The sequence below is a fragment of the Colobus angolensis genome, unplaced genomic scaffold (assembly GCF_000951035.1).
Source record: "Colobus angolensis palliatus isolate OR3802 unplaced genomic scaffold, Cang.pa_1.0 Scaffold303, whole genome shotgun sequence".
NCBI lineage: Eukaryota > Metazoa > Chordata > Mammalia > Primates > Cercopithecidae > Colobus > Colobus angolensis.
The window spans coordinates 1,118,178-1,142,418 of NW_012116300.1; the positions used below are offsets into that span (position 1 = coordinate 1,118,178).

At 52.2% G+C, this 24,241-nt stretch overlaps 2 protein-coding genes across 2 annotated transcripts in view; one reads left to right on the forward strand and one right to left on the reverse strand.

Moving 5' to 3' along the window:
* The first annotated feature begins 3,254 nt into the window (after window positions 1-3,254).
* Window positions 3,255-7,755, forward strand: SRRM2 (serine/arginine repetitive matrix 2). The gene is made up of 9 exons (XM_011950243.1): window positions 3,255-3,527; window positions 4,399-4,506; window positions 4,705-4,869; window positions 5,390-5,467; window positions 5,898-5,960; window positions 6,053-6,085; window positions 6,269-6,319; window positions 6,486-6,578; window positions 6,664-7,755. Exons 1-9 carry the CDS (start codon window positions 3,286-3,288, stop codon window positions 6,704-6,706), a joined length of 876 nt encoding a protein of 291 aa, XP_011805633.1. The 5' UTR covers window positions 3,255-3,285; the 3' UTR covers window positions 6,707-7,755.
* A 10,542-nt stretch (window positions 7,756-18,297) lies between these two features.
* Window positions 18,298-24,241, reverse strand: part of TCEB2 (transcription elongation factor B (SIII), polypeptide 2 (18kDa, elongin B)) — a 6,678-nt gene continuing 734 nt past the window's right edge. The window contains exons 2-4 of the mRNA XM_011950258.1: window positions 23,964-24,226; window positions 22,713-22,818; window positions 18,298-18,992 (exon numbers count right to left, since the gene is read on the reverse strand). Coding sequence (XP_011805648.1) covers window positions 18,880-18,992; window positions 22,713-22,818; window positions 23,964-24,226 — 482 coding nt within the window. The 3' untranslated portion in view covers window positions 18,298-18,879. The remainder of the gene's footprint in view (window positions 18,993-22,712; window positions 22,819-23,963; window positions 24,227-24,241) is intronic.

Below are 24,241 nucleotides of genomic sequence, written 5' to 3' on the forward strand. Positions count from 1 at the left end.
CCTGTACTGGGGTTCGCGAGCGCCCTTGGCGAGGGGGAAGCGCGCGCGCCTCGGCTTCACTCCGCCCCACCACACGTGCGGCCGAGGTGGCCTTCCCGCAGCTGCCGCTTTCGGCCGTTAAGTGGCGGGGAAGGGGCGGCGGCGGGGGACGTGCTCCCGGACCCTTGCCCCAGGCTGCCGATCTCTTGTCCTCGGGCTTCTCTTCAGCGTTGGGCTGCCCGTGCCAGGGGCCTCCCAGACTGCGGGACGCCGCGCAGCCCCCTCCCCCATTCCGCAAGGCCGAAAATAGGCCCCCGGCGCTGCGGGGAGGGCCTTGACCTCCGTGGGCCGGATTTAAATGGTTTGGACTGCGCTATCAAGCCTTTGAGTTGTTAGTGCCGGGGAGAAGCCCCAGATCTTAAAAATTGTGAAGGCATTCAGTTTACATTTGTAAGGTAGACTGTTCCCTTTTTTCTTACGCTTTTTTAACGTTTCCCGAGAATTCGTGTTAAAACTAAGGAGGCTTTTGGAGAGCTTCGTTGGGAAGAACACGCCGGAGTCGTATATAAGTTTTCTGGTTGGTTTCAGGCGTTATTTGGCACATAGCTCTTTTGCAGCTTGGTTTCCACTCGGCTTCAGTTAGGACGAATCTGGATCAAAATTTCAGAGTGTTTTGTTGCCTTTCATCCTAAGTGCGTGGGCTTAGGGCTCTTCTAAAGCTACTATTTTAGCTTTCTGGGTTCTTTGTGTCCACTCAGCCGCGCTGGAGCGCCCCGGTGCTGAGCTGGCTGTGCTTCCTGATGTCCATTTTCTTGGACAACCCTTGTCTCCCCTTTTGGTACCGTTTCCTTTTTTGCATATTTTAATGTTGAATTTAAGGATATCTTTCTACTTCCTTGTTAGCTTGGCACTCTGATAGTTTCCCAACAGAAAAGGGTCTTTTTGTCTTCCTTTGTACCTTTTATTTTCTGCTTTTACCTTGGGTAACTTTTGCATATCCGCTGTCTATGGCCCCCACTTTAAGAGTTTTATAAAATCGTTTGGTTTGATTTGTGTGTGGTGTTGGTGTCCCTGCTTTCCGTGTCTTAGCACCCCCTTAGATGCTGTGGGGTCGTCGTATTTTTTTTGTGGAGTAGGGGTGGCTCATTCCCTAAAAGTTCTCCGAAACATTGGTGACCTAATATCCTTTGGTTAGCACCTACTGCACCTACTGGTTTTCCTCCTCCTTTTTTTTTTTTTTTGAGACGGAGTCTAGCTCTGTTGCCATTCTGGAGTGCAGTGGCGCGATCTCAGCTCACTGCAACCTTCCGCCTCCCGGGTTCAAGCGATTCTTCTGCCTCAGCCTACGGAGTGGCTGGGATTACAGGCACGCGCCGCCGCCCAGCTAATTTTTGTATTTTTAGTAGAGACGGGGTTTCACCATGTTGGCCAGGCTGATGTCAATCTCCTGACCTGGTAATCCGCCCACCTCGGCCTCCCAAAGTGCTGGCTTTACAGGCGTGAGCCACGTTACCCGGCCTGGGTTTCCCTTCGGTTTTCCCTTCTTAGGGAGTGGGAGGATTTTTGTGTGAGGTGGTATGAAAGTGTGGGTGAATGGTTGAGCTGAAGAATTAATTGCAGGTCAAAAACATGCTGCAAGGGAAGCAGAAATTTGGTGGGGTAGGGAGAGGCAAAGAAGGACCTAGTTTTAAACTGTAGGGAGGATTGGAACTAGAAGATGAAAATGAGGATTGGGGTGTAGAGAAACTGATTTTTTGAGTCATAATGTTTTTCATTTTTTCCTGGATTTCTGCTTGCCTTTTCCAGGTTTAGCTTTTTCTGTCACCTTCTACTTTCGATATTGGGTCTGCTACTGGGATTCGGTAGGGACCCATCCTTAGTCTAGGGTGAGGAGGTATGGGCTAGCACCCTTCTATATACTCTGCGTGCATGCACTAGTATATTTTTCCATACATTTGTATGATGCTTCATTCTGGAATTTTCTAAATGCATCCTTCCCTTTTATCCAGTTCTTTTATGTCTTTGATTACTCTCTCCACTTTGCCTATTCCGTAGGGTTTTTTCTGAGTAGTTTTTCCTCATACGTGTATGTTCTACGAAACTATCTTGGAGAGGATGAGGATGAGAAAGAGAGTATGTGTAGCCAAGGAATCTCACTAGAAAAGCTGGGACTTGAGAATTTTTCAGAGTCACATCAGGGTTGGGACTAGTTGAAAGGCTAGAACCTGGGACGAGGCATGGGGTTAACACAGGAAAGAAGGAAGCAGCAGGGCTGGGAGAAAAAAACTAGGAAGTGCTATCCAGGGGATTGGTGGGGAAGGTTAACAGTTGGACATTAATGAAAGTGGGGTATAGAGAGGGTTTCTAGATAGATTTAGAGCAAGGTATATGGAGAAGGTATGGGAACAGTTGGAACAGAGACTGATTTGATGTGTTTAAATAGAGCAGAGTTGAAAGCAGATAATATTTCACAGCTGGCAAGACTTGGAATTGTGGTAAATCCTATTGAGAGGAAAGAAATTGGAGGAAAAAAATATCAGGATGGTTGATAGGATCTTTAAATATTTGGAATCAAGGAAATGGCCCTTACCTGGGAGGTGAAGTATATGAAGATTATCCAAGGTTCATGTGTGTTTCTGATGTGCGTGCTGGCCTTTAGTTGGGGTGTGAAGCTGCACATTCTGAACCAACTAGTCTGCTGTTCAGATACCTAGGGGCTGTGTAGTTTATTTTGTATTCATATAGGGTGGTCTGAAATCCTTAGGTCAGTTTTTGGGAGAGTCTTTGGACATGGACTAGAGGCCCTTGGGTGCCACAGATCTATGTCTGGTATTTGTTTTGCCCAGGAGGCCTTGGTTGGTTACTAGAGGTTAGAAGTTAGAGTAGTTGGTAAGATGCCATTTGTGCATTTTGGGACCAAAGGAGAATGAAAAGGGACAGTGTGGAGAGGTTTTAGAGGAACAAGATCCTTGTTTGCCTAGGGTGGAAAAAGAAGAAAATCTAGGTGCAGGGAGGGATTATTTAGAATTCTGTGCAAGGGCATTGAGAGAAAGGTGGTAAGAACTGGGCTGTGATTTGGTAGATCGGAAATTTGGAAGGACGACGAAGTGGTTTTTTTGGGAGACCCAGGAGGATGGTGGAGCATTATATAGTGAAGACTTAGTGTGAAGATAAATGTTGAAATAGGGATGAAGGAGAGCAGGGACTTGGGTGTGGGGCGGTAAGTGGTTAGTTTGGGGCCAGGGGCCTGACCCGTGTCTCCCCGCTCCCCCTCAGGAGCGGTGGTGCCCCCCCGGGCACGGGGCCATGTACAACGGGATCGGGCTGCCGACGCCCCGGGGCAGCGGCACCAACGGCTACGTCCAGCGCAACCTGTCCCTGGTGCGGGGCCGCCGGGGTGAGCGGCCTGACTACAAGGGAGAGGAGGAACTGCGGCGCCTGGAGGCTGCCCTGGTGAAGCGGCCTAATCCTGACATCCTGGACCACGAGCGCAAGCGGCGCGTCGAGCTGCGATGCCTCGAGCTGGAGGAGATGATGGAAGAGCAGGGGTGAGGGAGAGCTGGGGGAGAGTCAAGCACTGAATGAGTGCAGAGCTGGGGGTGTTAGGTGGGATGTAGGGAGCTTAGGGTGGTTGAAAAGAGGCCTGGCAAGGAGTTGTGGTAGGGGAGGAGGCAAATGAGCTCTAGAGAATTGAAAACAGTTAAGGGACAGTGCAGAGTGGGAAATGAGAAGGCTGTGTGTCTGAGGCGTAGATGGGAGCCTGAGGGATTAAATTGGAGGCACATGGGAGAAGGGAGGGGCCGTTGAGGAACAAAAATGTGTTTCAAGGGAGAGATGGGAAAGCAGAGACCAGGTAGAGGAGCTAGGTAAGCTGATAGGTGTTGTCATTGGTAGAAAAGAGGAAGAATGGATGTAAGGATTGAGACCTTGGAAAGTAGCATGGCAGGAAAAGAGGAATTAGAAGAACGTTTGAAGAAGAGGGAATCATGGGCTGGGAAGGGGAATTTTGGAAAAGCAACACATTAAGGCAGAAAACTCTTTTAGAGCAGTGGTTTTAAACTTCAGCAATGGTGACCCTTTTATACAGTATCCCTCACTTTGGAATCCTAGGAAATGAAAGGCCCGTTCTTGTTGAAGTTGGGGAGGAGCACTTGAAACCCTGCTTGCTTAATTTTTTTCTTTGGCCCCTGAAGTGTAGCATATTTAAAATCCACTGTTCTAGCGGGAGTAGTAAGTAGAGGGAAGAAAGATAATGGGAAAAGACTAGACTGAAGAGAAGGGACTTTTGGGTGACAGCGAGTGAAAAGTTCTGTGTGTGCATGGAGAGGGAAGGGCCCCTTTTGGGAATGAGGGAAATGGAAACCTGGGACTGGGGAAAGTGTCCTGTCAAGCTTAACCCTGAAGGGATTTGTTCTTCAGGTACGAGGAACAGCAAATTCAGGAGAAAGTGGCGACCTTTCGACTCATGTTGCTGGAGAAGGATGTGAACCCTGGGGGCAAGGAGGAGACCCCAGGGCAGAGGCCAGCGTGAGTGTTGCACTCTTCCTCGATGACTCTGGACTCTACTCTGGCTGCTGGCTGCCGCTCCTGTCCTTTTCCTTACATGGGACTTCCTGCTTTCGTCTGCATTTCCCATGCCTTATTTGGCTCCTGCTTATACTTGTGTTCTGAATATGGCTCTGTCCTTTAATATTTCCTTCAGACTTTTGCCTTTCTTTTCTCTAGGGTCACAGAGACTCACCAGTTGGCAGAATTGAATGAGAAGAAGAATGAAAGACTCCGTGCTGCCTTTGGCATCAGTGATTCTTACGTAGATGGCAGCTCTTTTGATCCTCAGCGTCGTGCCCGAGAAGCTAAACAGCCAGCTCCTGAGCCTCCCAAACCTTACAGGTATAAAAGGCCAAGAAACCACTGTCAGCTTCTTTTCTTGATTGTAAGATCCTTGCTCTGTTTTTTTCCTTTTGTGGACTGATTTCTTCCCAGACTCTTCAGATTTGTTTTTCTGAAGTTGAGGTGTCCAAGAAAATTTGTCCAAGGGCTAGCCACAGTGGGTCATGCCTGTAATTCCAGCATTTTGGGAAGCTCAGGCAGGAGATGACTTGAGGCCAGGAGTTTGAGACAAGCCTGGGCGATATAGTGAGACCCCATTTCTACAAAAAGAAAAAAAGCTGGGTGGTGGCACATGCCTGTAGTCCAAGCTACTTAGAGAGGTGGAAGCAGGAGGGTCTCTTGAGCCCACGAGTTGGAGGTTACAGTGTGAGCTATGATGCTGCCACTGCACCCCAGCTGAGGCAATAGGGCGAGACTATTTTTAAAATTTTTTAAAATATTTTTTTGAGACTGTCTTTTAAAGAAAGGAAAGGAACGTTTGTCCTAACACCCATCTCTGCTGCTTTTTATCTTTCCCCAGCCTTGTTCGGGAGTCTAGCAGTTCTCGCTCACCAACCCCAAAGCAGAAGAAGAAAAAAAAGAAGAAAGATAGAGGACGGTAAGTTAGTTGGAAAGTTACTTTGCTAGCCAGAGGACCAATCCTGTGTTGCACTCTCTCTCTGGAAGTGGACAGTTCTGGCTTCCACAAAGCAGGAGATAGTTGTCAGAGAGGGGGGACTTACCATTGAGGCCTCACCTTAAAGAAATATCTGAGTTTTGCAATGGGGAAGTGTTGAGTTTGCAGTGCTGCCAATTAAGATCAGCCAGCAGCATTTTGGATTCTGGAATTTTGTCTTTCATTTTGAGGTTTGTTGACTTAAGGAGTTACTTGTTGGAGAAGGAAGAAAGGAGTCCTGGGCTTAGGTCTGGGGCATTAGTGCTATTAGGATGTTCAAGTGTTTTAGAAACCTTTTTAGGGGAGAGATTGTAAGTGAGAGGGCCAGGAAAGAAGCCAAGCAGAATGATCTTGCTTCTGAATCCATCTTTAGCAGGTCAGAGAGCAGCTCTCCTCGACGGGAGAGAAAGAAAAGCTCAAAGAAGAAGAAGCACAGGTACGAGGTGTGAGTACTTGAGTGATTGGAGAAGGCTTGCTGAATTCAGGCAGAGGTGTTTTTTATGTTTTTTCTTCTCTTTTTTCCGACAGGTCAGAATCTGAGTCCAAGAAACGTAAGCATAGGTAAGAGCTCTTTAACTCATTGAGGGCACAGTGGCATGTAGAGTGGTGATTTCTTTTTCTTGGAGTGAAGCTCAATACCTTGATCTTTCTCCTGTTAACATTCCCTAACTCTTTCCATTTCACTTTTGGTTTTATTTCCTTTTTTAAAAAAGTTACTTTTAACAATCTTTTCTTATTTCCCAGGTCTCCCACTCCAAAGAGCAAACGTAAATCTAAGGACAAAAAGCGAAAGCGGTAAGTGAATTTGTGGGGAATTTGCTTAGGAAGTAAGTGAATGCCACCTTGGTGGGAAGGGGTTGAATCAGTTATGTCCCTGACTGGTAAAGGGTTGAGGGGTAGGTGAGGAAAATCCAGGGCAGGTACAGCAGTACCCTGAGCTGTGGCGGTGGTCTTCCTTCAGGTCTCGAAGTACAACACCAGCCCCCAAGAGCCGCCGGGCCCACCGTTCAACTTCTGCTGACTCTGCTTCCTCCTCTGATACTTCCCGCAGTCGGTAAGGGGTAGTCCAGGAGGAAGGGAGGGAGAGGGAATGATGGGTTAATTAATTTAATATTTATTGAGCGCCCACGGTGTGCTAGGCGCTGCACAGACCATTCGGAAGACACGGTCCCTGCCCTCTAGGAGCTGACAGGCTAAAGCAACAGGATGGACAGACATATACATTTCCCCTTCTCTTTTTTTTTTTGTTTTTGTTTATTTGTTATTTTTTGTCGTTCTGATGTATATGGACTGCCAGAATAGGGGGGGTGGTGGTTTGTTCGTGGTGTCTGGGGGAGGAAGGAATCCTTACCCTGGCTTCCTTAATCGGGGAAGGCTTCCTGAAGGAGGTGGGCTCAGAGGTGAGTTGTGAATGAAGTGGGTAGGGAGTGGGCTGGGTGGATGGTTTGGGGATGTTTGGGGGAGGTGAGTGAAGGGGTAGAGGGAGAACACTCTTTGGGATTGTGTTGGGAAGAGAAGAACCAAAGTGGACTGTACTTGCATTTTAGTGAATGATTTGAGTTACGCGACTAAGCAGGCTTTTTGGAAGAGGGTTGTACAGTTAGGAAAGGTGGATGGGAGTTGGGGAGGGGGTTTCCTGTTCTCCCTTTGAGCTGATTTCCTTCCTCTCCCCCATCCTCAATTAACTCCTGCAGGTCTCGAAGTGCTGCAGCTAAAACTCATACAACTGCATTGACTGGGCGAAGTCCTTCCCCTGCTTCAGGGCGACGAGGGGAGGGAGATGCACCTTTCAGTGAACCAGGTACTGCCAACGCACAACGGCCTAGTAGCCCGGAGCCTGCTACAAAACAGCCTAGCAGCCCTTATGAAGACAAAGATAAAGACAAGAAGGAGGTATGTTACTGAGTTGGTGATGTTCATTGGATTGCAAGTGTATAGATTTAGGATAAACTTGTGACATGAAAGGGAGAGGTAGTAACTTACTAAAATAAATTCAGTTATTTTTTTCTGCATTGATCTCCCAGTTCTCTTACTGTATCTGCAGAACTTATAGTATTGTTATTAGACTGAATTGTGAACCCTTTAGAATCAAATCTCACTGGATATTAATAGGTTTTATATTGTGTCTTGTTTATACACAGAACTGGAACAAAAGTTGTATTTTATCTGTGTATGCTGTGTAATGCCTCTAGTTTCTTTTCTTTTTTTATTAAATGCTGGTTATGTCTCACTAAAACTGTTTAATCCATTGGGTTGCCACCAATAGTTTGAATGAAACACTGGAATAGTTTTCTAATTTTAAGCATTAATCATATCCTCTTACTTTAGTGATTACAGTGTAAATTCTTGGCCTCTGTCATCAAATTTCCATGTCATCCAGGGTTACCTTTCCAAATTACAAGTTGGTTGACCTCAGAAACTTAACTGCTTCCTTATTGCTTTTGAATTATATTTAAGGCTTTTAATAATCTGGTCTTTTTCTCATTTCCTGTACTCTACCCATCCTGGTCTGCTTTTTTACTCTTCAAACAAATCATGTTCTCACATCTTTATTCATGCTGTTTCTTTTCCTTTAATAGAGTTATTCTTCAAAGGTGAAGTTGCCATTCACTATAGGAAACTGCTTATTTTTCCTTTTAAAGATAGTTTTTTCCGCTTTCATAACATTTTGTAGTGGTATTTGTTGTTAAATGTAGTAGTGCGTTAGTTATTTGCGTTTTGTGTTTCTTTCAGTTTTAAGATTCTCAGACTATCCGTGTCTTCATATGTTTTCCCCACTGTCCTTTATATGATTCCTTGTTATTGAATGAAAGTGATTGCTTGTGGTCAGGGGATGTGTAAAAGAAAAGTTATTGGAAAGGGTGTTGGGATCTTAGGAGTGATGTGAAGTTTTGGCGTTTATGAATCCCTATTCCTACTCTTTCTTTCACTCTTAGAAATCTGCAACTCGACCTAGCCCCTCTCCGGAAAGGAGCAGCACAGGCCCAGAACCACCTGCTCCCACTCCGCTCCTTGCTGAGCGACATGGCGGCTCCCCACAACTCCTTGCAACAACCCCCTTAAGCCAGGAGCCAGTGAACCCCCCATCTGAGGCCTCTCCCACTCGGGGCCGTTCACCACCTAAGTCTCCTGAGAAACTTCCCCAGTCTTCTTCCTCAGAGAGCAGCCCACCATCCCCTCAACCTACCAAAGTTTCTCGGCATGCCAGCTCTTCCCCAGAAAGTCCTAAACCTGCTCCAGCTCCGGGGTCCCACCGAGAGATTTCTTCTTCTCCCACATCCAAGAATCGCTCACATGGCCGAGCAAAACGGGATAAATCACATTCTCATACCCCTTCCCGTAGGATGGGGAGGTCTCGTAGCCCTGCCACCGCTAAGAGAGGGCGATCTCGGTCTCGAACCCCTACAAAGAGAGGTCATTCTCGATCCCGATCTCCCCAGTGGCGTAGGTCCAGGTCTGCACAGAGGTGGGGAAGATCTAGAAGCCCCCAGCGACGTGGCCGCTCTAGGTCTCCTCAGAGACCAGGCTGGTCTAGGAGCAGAAATACCCAGAGAAGAGGCAGGTCTAGGTCAGCAAGGCGAGGGAGGTCCCACTCTAGATCCCCAGCCACTCGGGGCAGATCTCGTTCTAGAACACCAGCCCGGCGGGGCAGGTCACGCTCTAGAACACCTGCCAGGCGGAGATCACGATCCAGAACACCCACCAGGCGTAGATCTCGGTCTAGAACACCAGTCCGGAGGGGCCGGTCTCGGTCTAGAACACCTGCTAGGCGCAGATCTAGGACCCGATCGCCAGTACGACGGAGGTCTCGTAGTAGATCACCAGCCAGGAGAAGTGGCAGGTCACGCTCTAGAACCCCAGCTAGACGTGGCCGCTCACGCTCCAGAACCCCAGCCAGACGTGGCCGCTCACGCTCTAGAACCCCAGCTAGACGCAGTGGTCGCTCACGCTCCAGAACACCAGCCAGGAGAGGGAGGTCTCGATCTAGGACACCAAGGCGAGGAAGATCCCGCAGTAGAAGCTTAGTTAGACGTGGAAGATCTCACTCTAGATCACCTCAAAGAAGAGGTAGGTCTGGCTCATCTTCAGACCGGAAGAACAAATCCAGAACATCTCAGAGAAGAAGCAGGTCCAATTCAAGCCCAGAAATGAAGAAATCACGCATTTCTTCAAGGCGGAGCAGATCTCTGTCTTCACCACGGTCCAAAGCAAAATCTCGCTTGTCTTTGAGGCGCAGCCTTTCAGGGTCTTCCCCATGCCCTAAACAAAAGTCACAGACGCCACTCAGGCGCAGTCGGTCTGGATCCTCCCAACCTAAAGCTAAATCTAGAACACCACCTAGACGCAGTCGCTCCAGTTCTTCTCCGCCACCTAAACAGAAATCTAAAACACCATCAAGACAAAGTCATTCCAGTTCATCTCCTCATTCTAAAGTGAAATCTGGAACACCACCGAGACAAGGGTCCATAACAAGTCCCCAGGCCAATGAGCAATCTATAACGCCACAAAGACAGAGCTGTTTTGAATCATCACCTGACCCTGAGTTGAAATCTAGGACCCCTTCTAGACATAGTTGCTCAGGGTCCTCTCCTCCTAGAGTGAAATCTAGCACACCTCCCAGACAGAGCCCATCTAGGTCATCATCTCCACAACCCAAAGTGAAGGCGGTAATATCACCAAGGCAAAGAAGTCATTCTGGCTCCTCTTCTCCAAGTCCTAGTAGGGTGACATCGAGAACAACTCCACGGCGAAGCAGATCAATATCTCCCTGCTCCAACGTGGAATCCAGATTGTTGCCAAGATACAGTCATTCTAGGTCCTCCTCACCGGATACCAAAGTGAAACCTGAAACACCGCCAAGACAAAGTCACTCAGGGTCTATTTCACCACACCCCAAAGTAAAGGCCCAAACTCCACCAGGGCCAAGTCTTTCTGGATCAAAGTCGCCATGTCCCCAAGAGAAGTCTAAAGACTCACTAGTTCAAAGTTGCCCTGGATCCTTCTCTCTGTGTGCAGGAGTAAAATCTAGCACACCACCAGGCGAAAGCTATTTTGGACTCTCATCTCTGCAACTGAAAGGACAATCTCAAACTTCACCAGCCCACGGATCTGATACTTCAAGTCCAGAAGTGAGACAGAGTCACTCAGAATCACCATCTCTGCAGAGCAAATCTCAAACATCGCCTAAGGGAGGGCAGTCCAGGTCTTCATCTCCAGTCACTGAGCTGGCATCCAGATCTCCAATAAGACAAGATAGAGGTGAGTTGTCAGCTAGTCCTACATTGAAATCCGGAATGTCTCCTGAGCTGGGCAGGTTCCAGTCTGACTCTTCTTTACATCCTGCAGTGGACTCAAGTTCTCTCTTCGGGCAGAGTAGATTGGAGACTTCTGAATCAAAAGAGAAAATGGCCTTACTCCCTCAGGAGGATGCTACTGCATCACCTCCTAGACAAAGAGACAAATTTAGTCCCTTTCCAGTACAGGATAGACCTGAGTCTTCACTAGTGTTCAAAGACACACCTAGAACCCTGTCAAGGGAAAGAAGTGGTGCTGGGTCATCTCCAGAAGCAAGAGAGCAAAATAGTGCATTGCCTACATCAAGCCAAGATGAAGAGTTAATGGAGGTGGTAGAGAAGTGTGAAGAACCCACAAGCCAAGTCCTGTCTCATTTGTCTTCAGAACTTAAAGAAATGTCTGCAAGTAACTTTGAATCATCTCCTGAAGTAGAAGAAAGGCCTGCTGTGTCTTTGACTCTTGATCAGAGCCAGTCACAGGCTGCTTTGGAAGCAGTAGAAATTCCTGCAATGGCCTCATCTTGGGGTGGGCCACAGTTTTCTCCAGAACATAAAGAACTGTCTAACTCCCCACTCAGGGAGAACAGCTTTGAATCATCTTTAGAATTTAGAAACTCAGGCCCACGTGGTACAGAAATGAATACTGGATTTTCTTCTGAGGTTAAAGATTTGAACGGACCTTTTCTTAATCAGCTGGAAACAGATCCATCTCTAGACATGAAAGAACAGTCGACAAGATCCTCTAGACGCAGCAGTTGTGAGTTATCCCCAGATGCAGTGGAAAAGGCAGGGATGTCTTCAAATCAGAGCATCTCTTCACCTGTGCTTGATGCTGTGCCGAGAACACCCTCGAGAGAAAGAAGTAGTTCTGCATCTTCTCCTGAAATGAAAGATGGTTTACCCAGAACTCCATCAAGGAGAAGCAGGTCTGGGTCTTCTCCAGGACTTAGAGATGGGTCTGGGACTCCCTCGAGGCACAGCCTGTCTGGGTCCTCTCCTGGAATGAAAGATATACCTAGAACACCATCCAGAGGGAGAAGCGAATGTGATTCTTCGCCAGAACCGAAAGCTTTGCCTCAGACTCCTAGGCCGAGGAGTCGTTCTCCATCATCCCCAGAGCTCAACAACAAGTGTCTTACCCCCCAGAGAGAAAGAAGTGGGTCAGAATCATCAGTTGATCAGAAAACTGTGGCTCGGACTCCCTTGGGGCAGAGAAGTCGTTCGGCATCCTCTCAAGAACTTGATGTGAAACCCAGTGCATCCCCTCAGGAAAGAAGTGAGTCAGACTCTTCTCCAGATTCTAAAGCCAAGACTCGAACCCCAGTTCGGCAGAGGAGTCGCTCTGGATCATCTCCAGAGGTTGACAGCAAATCTCGGCCTTCTCCTCGGCGCAGTAGGTCTGGTTCCTCCCCTGAAGTGAAAGATAAGCCAAGAGCAGCACCGAGGGCGCAGAGTGGTTCTGATTCCTCTCCTGAACCTAAAGCTCCAGCCCCTCGGGCCCTTCCCAGACGAAGCAGATCAGGTTCATCAAGCAAAGGTAGAGGCCCTTCTCCCGAAGGAAGCAGCAGTACGGAGTCCTCTCCTGAACATCCGCCCAAATCCAGAACTGCTCGCAGAGGTTCCAGGTCATCACCAGAGCCCAAGACCAAGTCGCGTACGCCACCTCGACGTCGCAGCTCTCGATCGTCTCCCGAGCTAACGAGGAAGGCCAGACTCTCCCGTAGAAGCCGTTCTGCCTCATCCTCACCAGAAACTCGCTCTAGAACTCCCCCAAGGCGCCGAAGAAGTCCTTCAGTGTCTTCCCCGGAGCCAGTCGAAAAGTCGAGGTCTTCACGCCGACGGCGCTCAGCTTCATCTCCACGCACTAAGACAACCTCAAGGAGAGGCCGCTCTCCTTCACCAAAGCCTCGTGGACTACAGAGGTCCCGTTCCCGCTCAAGGAGAGAGAAAACCAGAACAACCCGACGTCGAGATAGGTCTGGATCTTCTCAGTCAACCTCTCGGCGAAGACAACGGAGCCGGTCAAGGTCACGGGTTACTCGGCGACGGAGGGGAGGCTCTGGTTATCACTCAAGGTCCCCTGCCCGGCAGGAAAGTTCCCGGACCTCCTCTCGACGCCGAAGGGGCCGCTCTCGGACACCCCCAACCAGTCGGAAGCGTTCTCGCTCACGGACATCACCAGCCCCGTGGAAACGCTCTAGATCTCGAGCCTCTCCAGCCACTCACCGGCGATCCAGGTCCAGAACCCCCCTGATAAGCCGACGTAGGTCTAGGTCTCGAACTTCACCAGTCAGCCGGAGACGGTCAAGGTCCAGGACTTCAGTGACTCGACGAAGATCCCGGTCAAGAGCATCCCCAGTGAGCAGAAGGCGATCCAGATCCAGAACACCCCCAGTAACCCGTCGTCGTTCGAGGTCCAGAACACCAACAACACGCCGGCGCTCCCGTTCTAGAACTCCACCAGTGACACGCAGAAGGTCCAGATCTAGGACTCCACCAGTAACCAGGAGGCGATCTCGAAGCAGAACTTCACCTGTCACTCGCAGAAGATCAAGATCCAGAACATCACCGGTCACCCGAAGGAGGTCTCGATCTCGCACATCTCCAGTAACTCGAAGAAGGTCCCGCTCTCGAACCTCACCAGCGACACGCCGCCGCTCTAGGTCCCGGACACCTCCAGCTATTCGGCGCCGCTCTAGGTCTCGAACGCCGCTGTTGCCACGCAAACGTTCTCGAAGTCGCTCACCACTTGCTATCCGCCGCCGCTCCAGATCCCGTACTCCACGAACAGCTCGGGGCAAACGGTCCTTGACAAGATCTCCTCCAGCCATCCGCAGGCGTTCTGCATCTGGAAGTAGTTCTGATCGTTCACGATCTGCTACTCCTCCAGCAACAAGAAATCATTCTGGTTCGCGGACACCTCCAGTAGCACTCAACAGCTCCAGAATGAGCTGCTTTAGTCGTCCTAGCATGTCCCCAACACCTCTTGACCGCTGCAGATCACCTGGAATGCTTGAACCCCTTGGCAGCTCTAGAACACCCATGTCTGTCCTGCAGCAGGCCGGTGGCTCCATGATGGATGGTCCAGGTCCCCGAATACCTGACCACCAGAGAACATCTGTGCCAGAAAATCATGCTCAGTCCAGGATTGCACTTGCCCTGACCGCTATCAGTCTTGGCACTGCTCGACCTCCTCCGTCCATGTCTGCTGCTGGCCTTGCTGCAAGAATGTCCCAGGTTCCAGCCCCAGTGCCTCTCATGAGTCTCAGAACCGCCCCAGCAGCCAGCCTTGCCAGCAGGATTCCTGCAGCCTCTGCGGCAGCCATGAACCTAGCCAGCGCCAGGACACCTGCCATCCCAACACCAGTGAACTTGGCTGACACGCGAACGCCAGCTGCAGCAGCGGCCATGAACTTGGCCAGCCCCAGAACAGCGGTGGCACCTTCGGCTGTGAACCTGGCTGACCCTCGCACTCCCACAGCCCCAGCTGTGAATCTAGCAGGGGCCAGAACCCCAGCTGCCTTGGCAGCTCTGAGTCTCACAGGCTCTGGCACCCCACCAACTGCTGCAAACTATCCCTCCAGCTCCAGAACACCACAGGCTCCAGCCTCTGCAAACCTGGTGGGTCCTCGGTCTGCACATGCCACAGCTCCTGTGAATATTGCTGGCTCCAGAACCGCTGCAGCCTTGGCCCCCGCGAGCCTCTCCAGTGCTAGGATGGCTCCAACATTGTCTGGTGCAAACCTCACCAGCCCCAGGGTGCCCCTCTCTGCCTACGAGCGTGTCAGTGGCAGAACCTCACCACCGCTCCTTGACCGAGCCAGGTCCAGAACACCGCCGTCTGCCCCAAGCCAGTCTAGAGTGACCTCTGAACGGGCTCCCTCCCCTTCCTCTAGAATGGGCCAGGCTCCTTCACAGTCTCTTCTCCCTCCAGCACAGGATCAGCCAAGGTCTCCTGTGCCTTCTGCTTTTTCAGACCAGTCCCGTTCTTTGATTGCCCAGACCACCCCCGTAGCAGGGTCTCAGTCCCTTTCCTCTGGGGCGGTGGCAACGACCACGTCCTCTGCTGGTGACCACAATGGCATGCTCTCTGTCCCTGCCCCCGGGGTGCCCCACTCTGATGTGGGGGAGCCACCTGCCTCTACTGGGGCCCAGCAGCCTTCTGCATTAGCCGCCCTGCAGCCAGCAAAGGAGCGACGGAGTTCCTCCTCCTCCTCGTCGTCGTCTAGCTCTTCTTCCTCCTCATCATCATCGTCGTCCTCGTCTTCCTCCTCTGGCTCCAGTTCTAGTGACTCGGAGGGCTCTAGCCTTCCTGTGCAACCTGAGGTGGCACTGAAGAGGTGAGGGAGCTTGACTTTAGCATCCTTCAGTGGGGAGGTATTGGGGATGGGTTGGGAGTGGGGAGGGAGAAACCATGTCACAGGTGCTTGACTCTTGGAGGAGGTATGGGGACCTTGACCCTCAGGCTGGGGGTAGAAGAGAATGCTGGGGCGGGGGCGGAGGGAGGAGGAATGGGACAGATAAAAGTCTCCGAAGGTTCATTCTCTAGAGGATAATGATAAGTTTTCCGTCTCTACAGAGGACAGAACTAGAGGAAATGGACTTAATTTTACAGCAGGAGGGATGGCAGTTAGACCTCAAGAGGAACTCCCTGGGCTGGAAGGATCTTCAGAGGTCATCCCATCCCTCTCCCTGCCTCCAGGCAGGACGGCCCCTTCCCCAGCCAACCTGCACTCACAGGGGCCTCCCCAAGCTGCGGCTCTCCGAGGAAGGAGACTACCCAGCTTCAGCTTCCACACCTGAGCCCAGAGGCCTTATTCCTCCATCAGGGACATTCTTGAGGTTTAACCTTGATCCCTTATGCTGCGGGCCCCAGCCTGTTGCTTCTGTTAGCAGAGGTTGGGTCAGCTCGCACCACTGCTCTCCAGAGAATTGCTGGCTCACAGGGCTTGGAGAGCTCCCAGCGCCTTTCTCAGGCACCCCTCCCCCCACTGCCGTTCCTCCAGGCCAAGGAAGGTAGGGTTGGGGCTGGGGCAGCTTGTCTCCTTGTGACACTCCTCTCCTCCCACAGGGTCCCCAGCCCCACCCCAGCCCCAAAGGAGGCTGTTCGAGAGGGACGTCCTCCAGAGCCAACCCCAGCCAAACGGAAGAGGCGCTCTAGCAGTTCCAGTTCCAGCTCCTCCTCTTCATCCTCCTCCTCCTCCTCCTCCTCTTCTTCTTCCTCCTCCTCTTCCTCTTCTTCCTCTTCCTCCTCCTCTTCCTCCTCCTCCTCTTCTTCCTCCCCTTCCCCTGCTAAGCCTGGCCCTCAGGCCTTGCCCAAACCTGCAAGCCCCAAGAAGCCACCCCCTGGCGAGCGGAGGTGAGTGCTGCCTTGCCTGAGATGGAAGGAGGGTGGGGGAGTGACTTATCCAGAGATGGGGCCCTGGGGTGTGAGCTCCCCGCTGGGTGTCTCACGTGACCTTGGGCATCTGGTCGTGGGGGAAGAGGCGCTTGTTCTCTCCCCCGCTCGTTGCACCTTGTTCTGGCGAAGGGCTGCGCCATCCACAGGGGCGCTCAGGCCAGGACTGGGGGGTCCTTGGTTTCTTCCTTTCCCTCCCTCAACACATAGCCTGGTCCCAGGGTTCTAGCTTTGTCTCCCTGTTGCTACTGCCAGGGCTCTGGTCTGGCCACCATCATCTTCTCCCGACTCTGTCCACAGCCTCCTCCCTGTCTCCCCGCCTCCACGCCATTCTCTTCCACATGTAGCCAGAGGGACCTTTCTAAAACGCACATCTGGCTACTTCCCTCCACTCCACAAATCCTTCGGGACGCCCTGTGGCCTGCAGGACAAAGCCCCACCTCTGCGGGAGTGGCGTGTGAGGCTCTTCACCAACGGGCCTTGCCCGCCCTGTGTTCTCCTCCTGCCCGCCCCCACACATGCCCTGTGCTCCAGCCACACCCAGCGCCTTGCAGTCTAAGGAGAGCCCATGCCTTTGGACATGCTGTTCCTTCTGCCTGGAATTTCCTTGTCCGCCTGGTGAACTCCTCGTTCTGCAAGACTCCGCTCAAACAGCACCTTCGAGAAGACTGCCCTGCCCCTTTCCTGCCCTGCCCCATGTCCCCCTTCCTTGGGTCCCCAGAGCCACGCACATCCAGCCCTGCTTCCCACACACGGGGCCGTGCGTGCCTTCCTTCACCACTGAGCTCCTTCAAGGGCAGGGACTGTCTTTTATCTTTGCATCCCCCGCTGCACCCTGTGCCTGCCCACTGGGCACTCGGTGGATGGTGTGCGGGCGGATGGGTGAGTGAGCGGACAAAGGTGGGTCTGAGGCCGGCCCTGTGTGGTGTGAGGTTTGGTGGTCAGGACCTGGGCGGGTGGTCCTGAGTGCTGGCCGGTGTGCTTGAAAGGGCGTGGTGCTATTGGATCCTGCTGTGTTCCCCAGGTCCCGCAGTCCCCGGAAGCCAATAGACTCCCTTAGGGACTCTCGGTCCCTCAGCTACTCGCCTGTGGAGCGTCGCCGTCCCTCGCCCCAGCCCTCGCCACGGGACCAGCAGAGGTAAGGCCAACTGCAGGTGTCAGCACCCAGCCCTGTCTGGCTGCCATTGCTTTCTATCAAGAAAACTTTGTGGATCTGTGGTGCCTGAGGTGGTGCCACTCTGTGGCCTGATGTCTGTCCTGTGTTGCAGCAGCAGCAGTGAGCGGGGTTCCCGGAGAGGCCAGCGTGGGGACAGCCGATCCCCCAGCCACAAGCGCAGGAGGGAGACACCTAGCCCTCGGCCCATGAGACACCGCTCCTCCAGGTGCGCATCCTCCTGGAAGGCTGAGGCCGCCTTCTGGGAGCCAGTTGTGGTGGTGGTGGGTGGCAGCCCCATTTTGGGAGCGGCCCAGAAGCTGGCCTTGAGGACTAGGGTCAGAACTCCCTGTTGACCCGGATCTTCTGTTGCAGGTCTCCATAAATTGTCTTTGGGGGATTCCACCACACCCCATGCTCTGGAGCCACAGGGAGTGTCCCTTCTTCCCCAGCAGAGCCGTGGGAGGGTCCTTGTCTGCTCTCCTTTGAACCTTAGCAGCCCTCGGATGAAGGGCTCCCTTTCCCTCTCCTTTTTTTTCTTTGTTCCTGTGAAATGTTAATCTCTGTGAGTTCTTCCTGGTTCACGTGTTCTGGGGGGTTTGGGGTGGGAGGGAATGCAGATGGGAGTTGGGGGAGGGGAGGATACAGTTCAGGACACCCCAGCCTGGAGTCAGGGCCTGGGAGGCATGGCCCCAGTTGTATCCAAAAGTTCCCAGGGGTGACTGTGATGGTGGTTGGGACTAGAGGTTGTGTAAGGTGTTCTTGGAAGGAAGGGGCAGGAGTTGGAATTAGGTGGTCCCTACTGCCCCCCATGAGGTTGTGTACCCTTCCCCCCAACTTTTCACGTTTCTTAAAGGCATTTTGGTTTTTTAAAATCTGTACAGCAAGAGCAACTTTTTCTGTCAAATAAAAATGAGAAATGCAGGAACTGGGTCTGTAGACTGTTTATTAAAGGTGTGGTAAGGGGGCAGCCACCTCCCTCCCTGATTACAGCCCCCAGTGTGGGTGGACCTGTGTGGGTCCGCTTTGGGGTTCCCTCATTGAACGTGCTGTCGAACCAGGACACAGGCTCCAGCTTGTATTTCTGCTCTTGGCCATTGTCCTCAGGACAAGAGGCCCCTGGGAGTGGACATGCAGAGTGTGGGGGTGGGGGGCACTTAGAAGGAAAAAGGCCTAAAACTGGAATCTGTTGTCCCTGAGGCTTCCTGTGGTCTTTGTGTCCCTCTCAGTCCTCCCCTCCCCCTGGAGTGGTTGCTGTGGCTGGCTAACTGCTAATAATGGCTTGGGTCTCAAGGCAACCCAGGTACCCATGGTGTCTTTAAGCAGCAGGCTGGGCCAAGTTTTCAGCCAGGGTCTGGGAGACAGGACAGCACAGGAACTGCCAAGCACAAGCCCCAAAAGGAGCCCACAGGGAGTAGGACCCATCCCAGGGAGGGTCGGGAAAAAGAGGCAGCAACCAGGAAGACTCCCAAATCTCTTTTATTGGGGGGAATGGGCCTCTTGGGGGTCCTCACTGTACGGCTTGTTCATTGGCACTGCTTCCCGAGTCCTGGGGCTTCATCACATCGGGCAGCTCAGGTGGGCTGGAGAACGGCTCAATGCACAGGGCCTCAAAGGTGTCATCTGTGGAGGAAGGAGCAGAGCTGGAAGGGGATATCCCAATTCTTGCCCCAGCTGGGGCCTTGGTGTTCATGGGTGATCATCTGCAACTTTGGGGATCTCCATGCGAACACTCGTCCACACAGCTGGTCTCCACAGAGCTGACCTCCCTGTTCCAGCTGCCCCGTGGCCCCACGGCAATGTCTCCTACCCCTGTGGGCCCAACCTGAAGGTCCCCAGCCCTTCCCACTGACCATGCTGAAGCCCCTTTCCTCATCTTCCATGTCCACTAGTGAGTCTGAGGGCTGACCACCTGCAGCCAGCATCACCCTTCACCCAGAATGTATATCCTTGTTTCCTTCACACACTTTGGGAGGCTGAGGTGGGCAGATCACAAGGTCAGGAGCTCGAGGCCATCCTGGCTAACACTAAACTCCGTCTCTACTAAAAATACAAAAAAAATTAGCCAGGCATGGTGGCGGGCGCCTGTAATCCCAGCACTTTGGGAGGCCGAGGTGGGCGGATCAAAGGTCAGAAAATCGAGACCATCCTGGCTAACACAGTGAAACCCCGTCTCTACTAAAAATACAAAAAAAGCCAGGTGTGGTGGCAGGTGCCTATAGTCCCAGCTACTCGGGAAGCTGAGGCAGGAGAATGACGTGAACCCAGGAAGCGGAGCTTGCAGTGAGCCGAGATCGGCCACTGCATTCCAACCTCGGCGACACAGCAAGACTCTGTTTCAAAAAAAAAAAAAAGTAGACTATTCCTCCCCTGCTTAAAACCTTCCAGTGGCTTCCCATCATGCCCTGAATACCATTTCAAGTCCTTGCTGTCTGTCTCTCCCTCTGCCTCCCATGCTCTCAGGCTCCGGCTCTCTGTTCTTTCCTAACTCAGACCTTCGCACTTGCTGGTCCCAGCACTCGGAATGGCTGGTTGCTTCTGGACTTTCAGGGTCCAACTCAGGTCCCCTCCTCTGATGAACCTCCAATCCACCCAACCCCAAAAGTCAAGACATCTGACATCCTGGGCGTGGGGGCACTTACCACTGGACAAATTGCCCTTTTGACTGGCTCCAGGAAGGCAAAGGCCTTCCCTGTCTTGTCCCTACTGTCACCCCAACACACAGCAAACAAACCCACAGCTTTTCTCCTGTGCTTTCTTGCAGCTAGGAGACCCATCTCTGCTTGGCTCAGGGTTCTCAACTGACCAGGCATCCCAGGGAACGCTGGCATGCCTGATGACAGTTCCGGCTGTCACAACTGGGGAGTCGGGGTGTTCCAACGCTATCTAGTGGGTAGAGGCCTGGGATACGGCTCCACATGCCACGGTGCACAAGGCAACCCACACAGTAATCCAGCCCAATGTGCCCACTGTGCCAAGGTTCAGAAACTGATGCAGCTTAATCTAATGCATCTTCCAAGCCACAAACCTGTGACCATTCGTGCCTTCACTACCTCCCTCATTGTTTCGTGATGAGCCTGGACAATGCCCTTTAACATTTGATTTGAAACAGTCTTACCTTCTTGAGTGGTAAGCTTGGGGGAGGGGAGAGGCGGAGGGTGGGGCACCCATTCAAGGCCTGGGAATAACATGATGATGGGTTGAGTGGCACCCAGGAAGTGTGTTTCTGCAAGCAGTCCATGGGGAAGCAAAGAGCTCACAGCCCATGCTGTACCCCTATCAAGATAGCCATCACCTGCAAGAGGGCTGATGTGACCTGGGCTCCAGAGTCACCACCACATTCCATGCCATACTAGGGGTTGTGGGAGAAAAACAAGTCACCTTCCTTAGCCTTGATTTTCTCACCTGCAAAATGGGTCTATCAATATCTTCCAAGTCACAGCAAACCTCTAGCGTACCACTGTTCAAATTAGAGAAAGTGACACTTCTGGGGGAAGCAGACCAGATACGCTCTTGGCACTCACTTGCTGTCTTCAGAAAGGCACCCCTGGGCCAGGAGCCAAGGCTCAAGCCTATAATCCCAGCACTCTGGGAGGCTGGGATGGACGATCACCTGAGGTCAGGAGTTTGAGACCAGGCTGACTTAACAAGGTGAAACCCCATCTCTACTAAAAATACAAAGATTAGCTGGGCGTGGTGGCACATGCCTGTAATTCCAGCTACTCAGGCCACTGAGGCAGGAGAAGCTCTTGAACCCGGGAGGTGGAGGCTGCAGTGGGCTGGGATGGCACCACTGCACTCCGGCCTAGCCAACAGAGTGAGACTCTGTCTCAGAAACAACAACAACAAAATGCACCCATGTACAGGGCACGACCTGTATGTCTGTGCCAGCCCTCCACCTAACTCTTCTCTTTTTTTTTTTTGAGGCGGAGTCTCGCTCTGTCGCCCAGACTGGAGTGCAGTGGCTGGATCTCAGCTCACTGCAAGCTCCGCCTCCCGGGTTCACGCCATTCTCCTGCCTCAACCTCCGGAGTAGGTGGGACTACAGGCGCCCGCCACCGCGCCCAGCTAGTTTTTTGTATTTCTTAGTAGAGACGGGGTTTCACCGTGTTAGCCAGGATGGTCTCGATCTCCTGACCTCGTGATCCGCCCGCCTCGGCCTCCCAAAGTGCTGGGATTACAGGCTTGAGCCACCGCGCCCGGCTGCACCTAACTCTTAACATCACCATCTGGGCAGAAAGAACCCACAGAAAGGCTCTGAAGCTTCCTATCTGTTGGGCACTGGCAGCAGGCCAGACCTGGGGTGCACGAGGACTCACACCACCTTGCTGTGAAGCCAGTCTCATCACACCCCTTTAAGGCGAAGGGAAAACAGGGGCCAGGAGGGCAAGGTAGCTGGCTAGAGGATATAGATGCTGAGACTGAGGCCTAGCCTGAACTTATGGAATGGAAAGGTGGAGCTAGGACTGTACTCTTCCTCTTCAGCCTCTGCTATGTTTCCTTACAGGCAGAAAAATATTAATAATTCTTCATAACTTGGATAAAGTTTTCTCAGCCATCCACACAGCTGCTGGGTCCATGGCTGTGAAAACACAGCTCTATAACCTCTGTTCAAGTTCCCAGAGACAAAACATTTAAAATCTCCCCTCCCTTTCTCTTGGAGGGAAGAAGATACCCTGGCAAGTAGTAAACCACTCCCTAATCCCCAGGTTTCTAAAGCTTGGGCAGGGGTGGGGTATGGCTGATGGAAGCAAAGGCTCTGGATCTCAATCCTAGATGTGGCAGTCCCAGCAGGTGACCTAACCTCCCAGGGCTCACTTCACTGAACGTGAAAACAGGCAAAATCCAAATCTCAACCACACAGAGATGCAGAGGGATTCAGTGATACACAGCATAGAGCTTGGCATGATGTCTGACTCCAGCAAGGGCCCAGCAGCCAGCATCCTAACCATGGCTCCCTGTGTGACTGCCGGTAAGCCTGTGTCCTCATCTGCAGAACAGGGATGATGGTACGTGGACCTTCCGGGGCTACTGAGAGGATGAGACAGGGCAGTGGAAGCCACACACAGAGTAACACACAGGGCACAGAGCCAGGCACTCAGCGCCTATAAATGTGAGCTGGCTTCAGGAAATAAGCTTCGGTTTCTGTAAGCATCTCATTTGGTTGCTTCTTTAAAAAAAAAAAAAAATGAGGAAACAAACACATTGTGAAAGGATACTGCCAGCTCTTTAGGCACGAGGAAGACACTGCCCTGAAGGTTTCAACTCCAGGTTCCCTGATGACCCTCTTTGGAATGGTGTCCCCAACCTGCTTGGCTGCCACCCAGCCCAGTCCCCTCTCACCTGCCCGGAAGGCCAGCCCCACTGTGGCTGGGGCCTGTGGCCGTGCTGTTTGACTGGTGAAGCCACACTCGCCCAGGGTCTTGCCATCATCCAAGAGTTGGTCATCCTGAGGAGAGAAGCAGGATCTTGGGAGAGGCCCCATGTCGGGCAAGTCCCAAAGACCTCTGACCACCAACTACACAGGAAGTCCGAGGAGGAAGAGAGTTCCCTCAGTGTGGCCCAGGACCACCGCTCTGCTTGTCAAATACACAGATTCCAGGGTTATATCCAAGAACTTCTAAGTCAGAACCTCCCAGGGTAGGGCTTTAGAATCCGGTTTTATCCAAATTCTCTAGGCAAATCTAATTTGAGGAGCCAAGCTAATCTGGAGATAGGCAGACCTGGGTTTCAATCCCAGCTCTGCCCCCTTGGACAAGTCATTCGAACATTTTTTTATTTTAGAGACAGGGTCTCGCTATGTTGCCCAGGCGTATAGTGGCACAGACCCTACATAAGCGCTATCATAGCACCCTCCAGCTTGAACTCCTGGGCTCAAGCAATTCTGCCTCAGCCTTCACAGTAGCTGGGACTACAGGACCATGCCACCACTGCTGGCTGGTAGTTGAGCCTTCTGATGCAAAGTTTCCTCATCTGTAAACTAGGAATTACCAGAATTCTCAATTCATAGGGCCACCAGAGGGTTTCAATGAGCTCGGAAGGAACATAAAGCACTAAGTAGACATGTGGCACATGGGACATGCACAGGCAACGGCCATTTAATATTCGCTAAGTGCCAGTAGTTATCAGTGAGGAAAGGCCTTTGGAGACCATGAGAGCTGAGGCTCTGAGCCTGGAGCTAAAAGTCAGTTTCCCAGTTTCCAGCTCTAGAATCTGATCAATGCACTTAGGCGACAACCTCACAATGTTGGGAGGCGTAAATCAGAGGCTGATGCATCTGATTTCCCAATGCAGACCCCAAACCCCAAGCCATTCTAACTGAATAATCTCAGTTCGTTTGCAGGGGGAAAGGGGGTCTTCTAGAACATCAGCAGGAGGTCGGGAGGTAATAACAAACGGTTGCTTGGTGAAGAACGAGTGGGACCACACTTTCTTTGCATTAACTGAGTCCACCACCCTCCACCCCAAGGAGTGTCCCGGGGCACAGCGTGATTCCGATGGGCCTGCGAAGAAAGCTGGGAATTAAGGGGTCGTGGTTCGAACCCTGGCGCTGCCAATGACCTTCGGCTAACCGGTTAAGAGACCAAGCCGAACCTCAATTTCGTCAACTGCACGGCGCGGGCAATACCGTTGCAGGGGTTGGATGCCACGGTGCCCTCGGCGCCCGGGGTCCGGCACAAGGTCTAAACATCGCCCCTGGACCGGAGATCCCCGCAGCGAGCGTAGCTCGCGCTTCACCCGCACAACGGATGTCCCAGCCCGCAGCTCGGGGGCCCGCAGGCGTCGCCGGCCGCCACTGTTTACATCGCAGACAGCGTCGGCGTCAGCCCCGTGCCCGGCGCCGGGTACCCGCTCCCCTCGGCCCGCCCGCG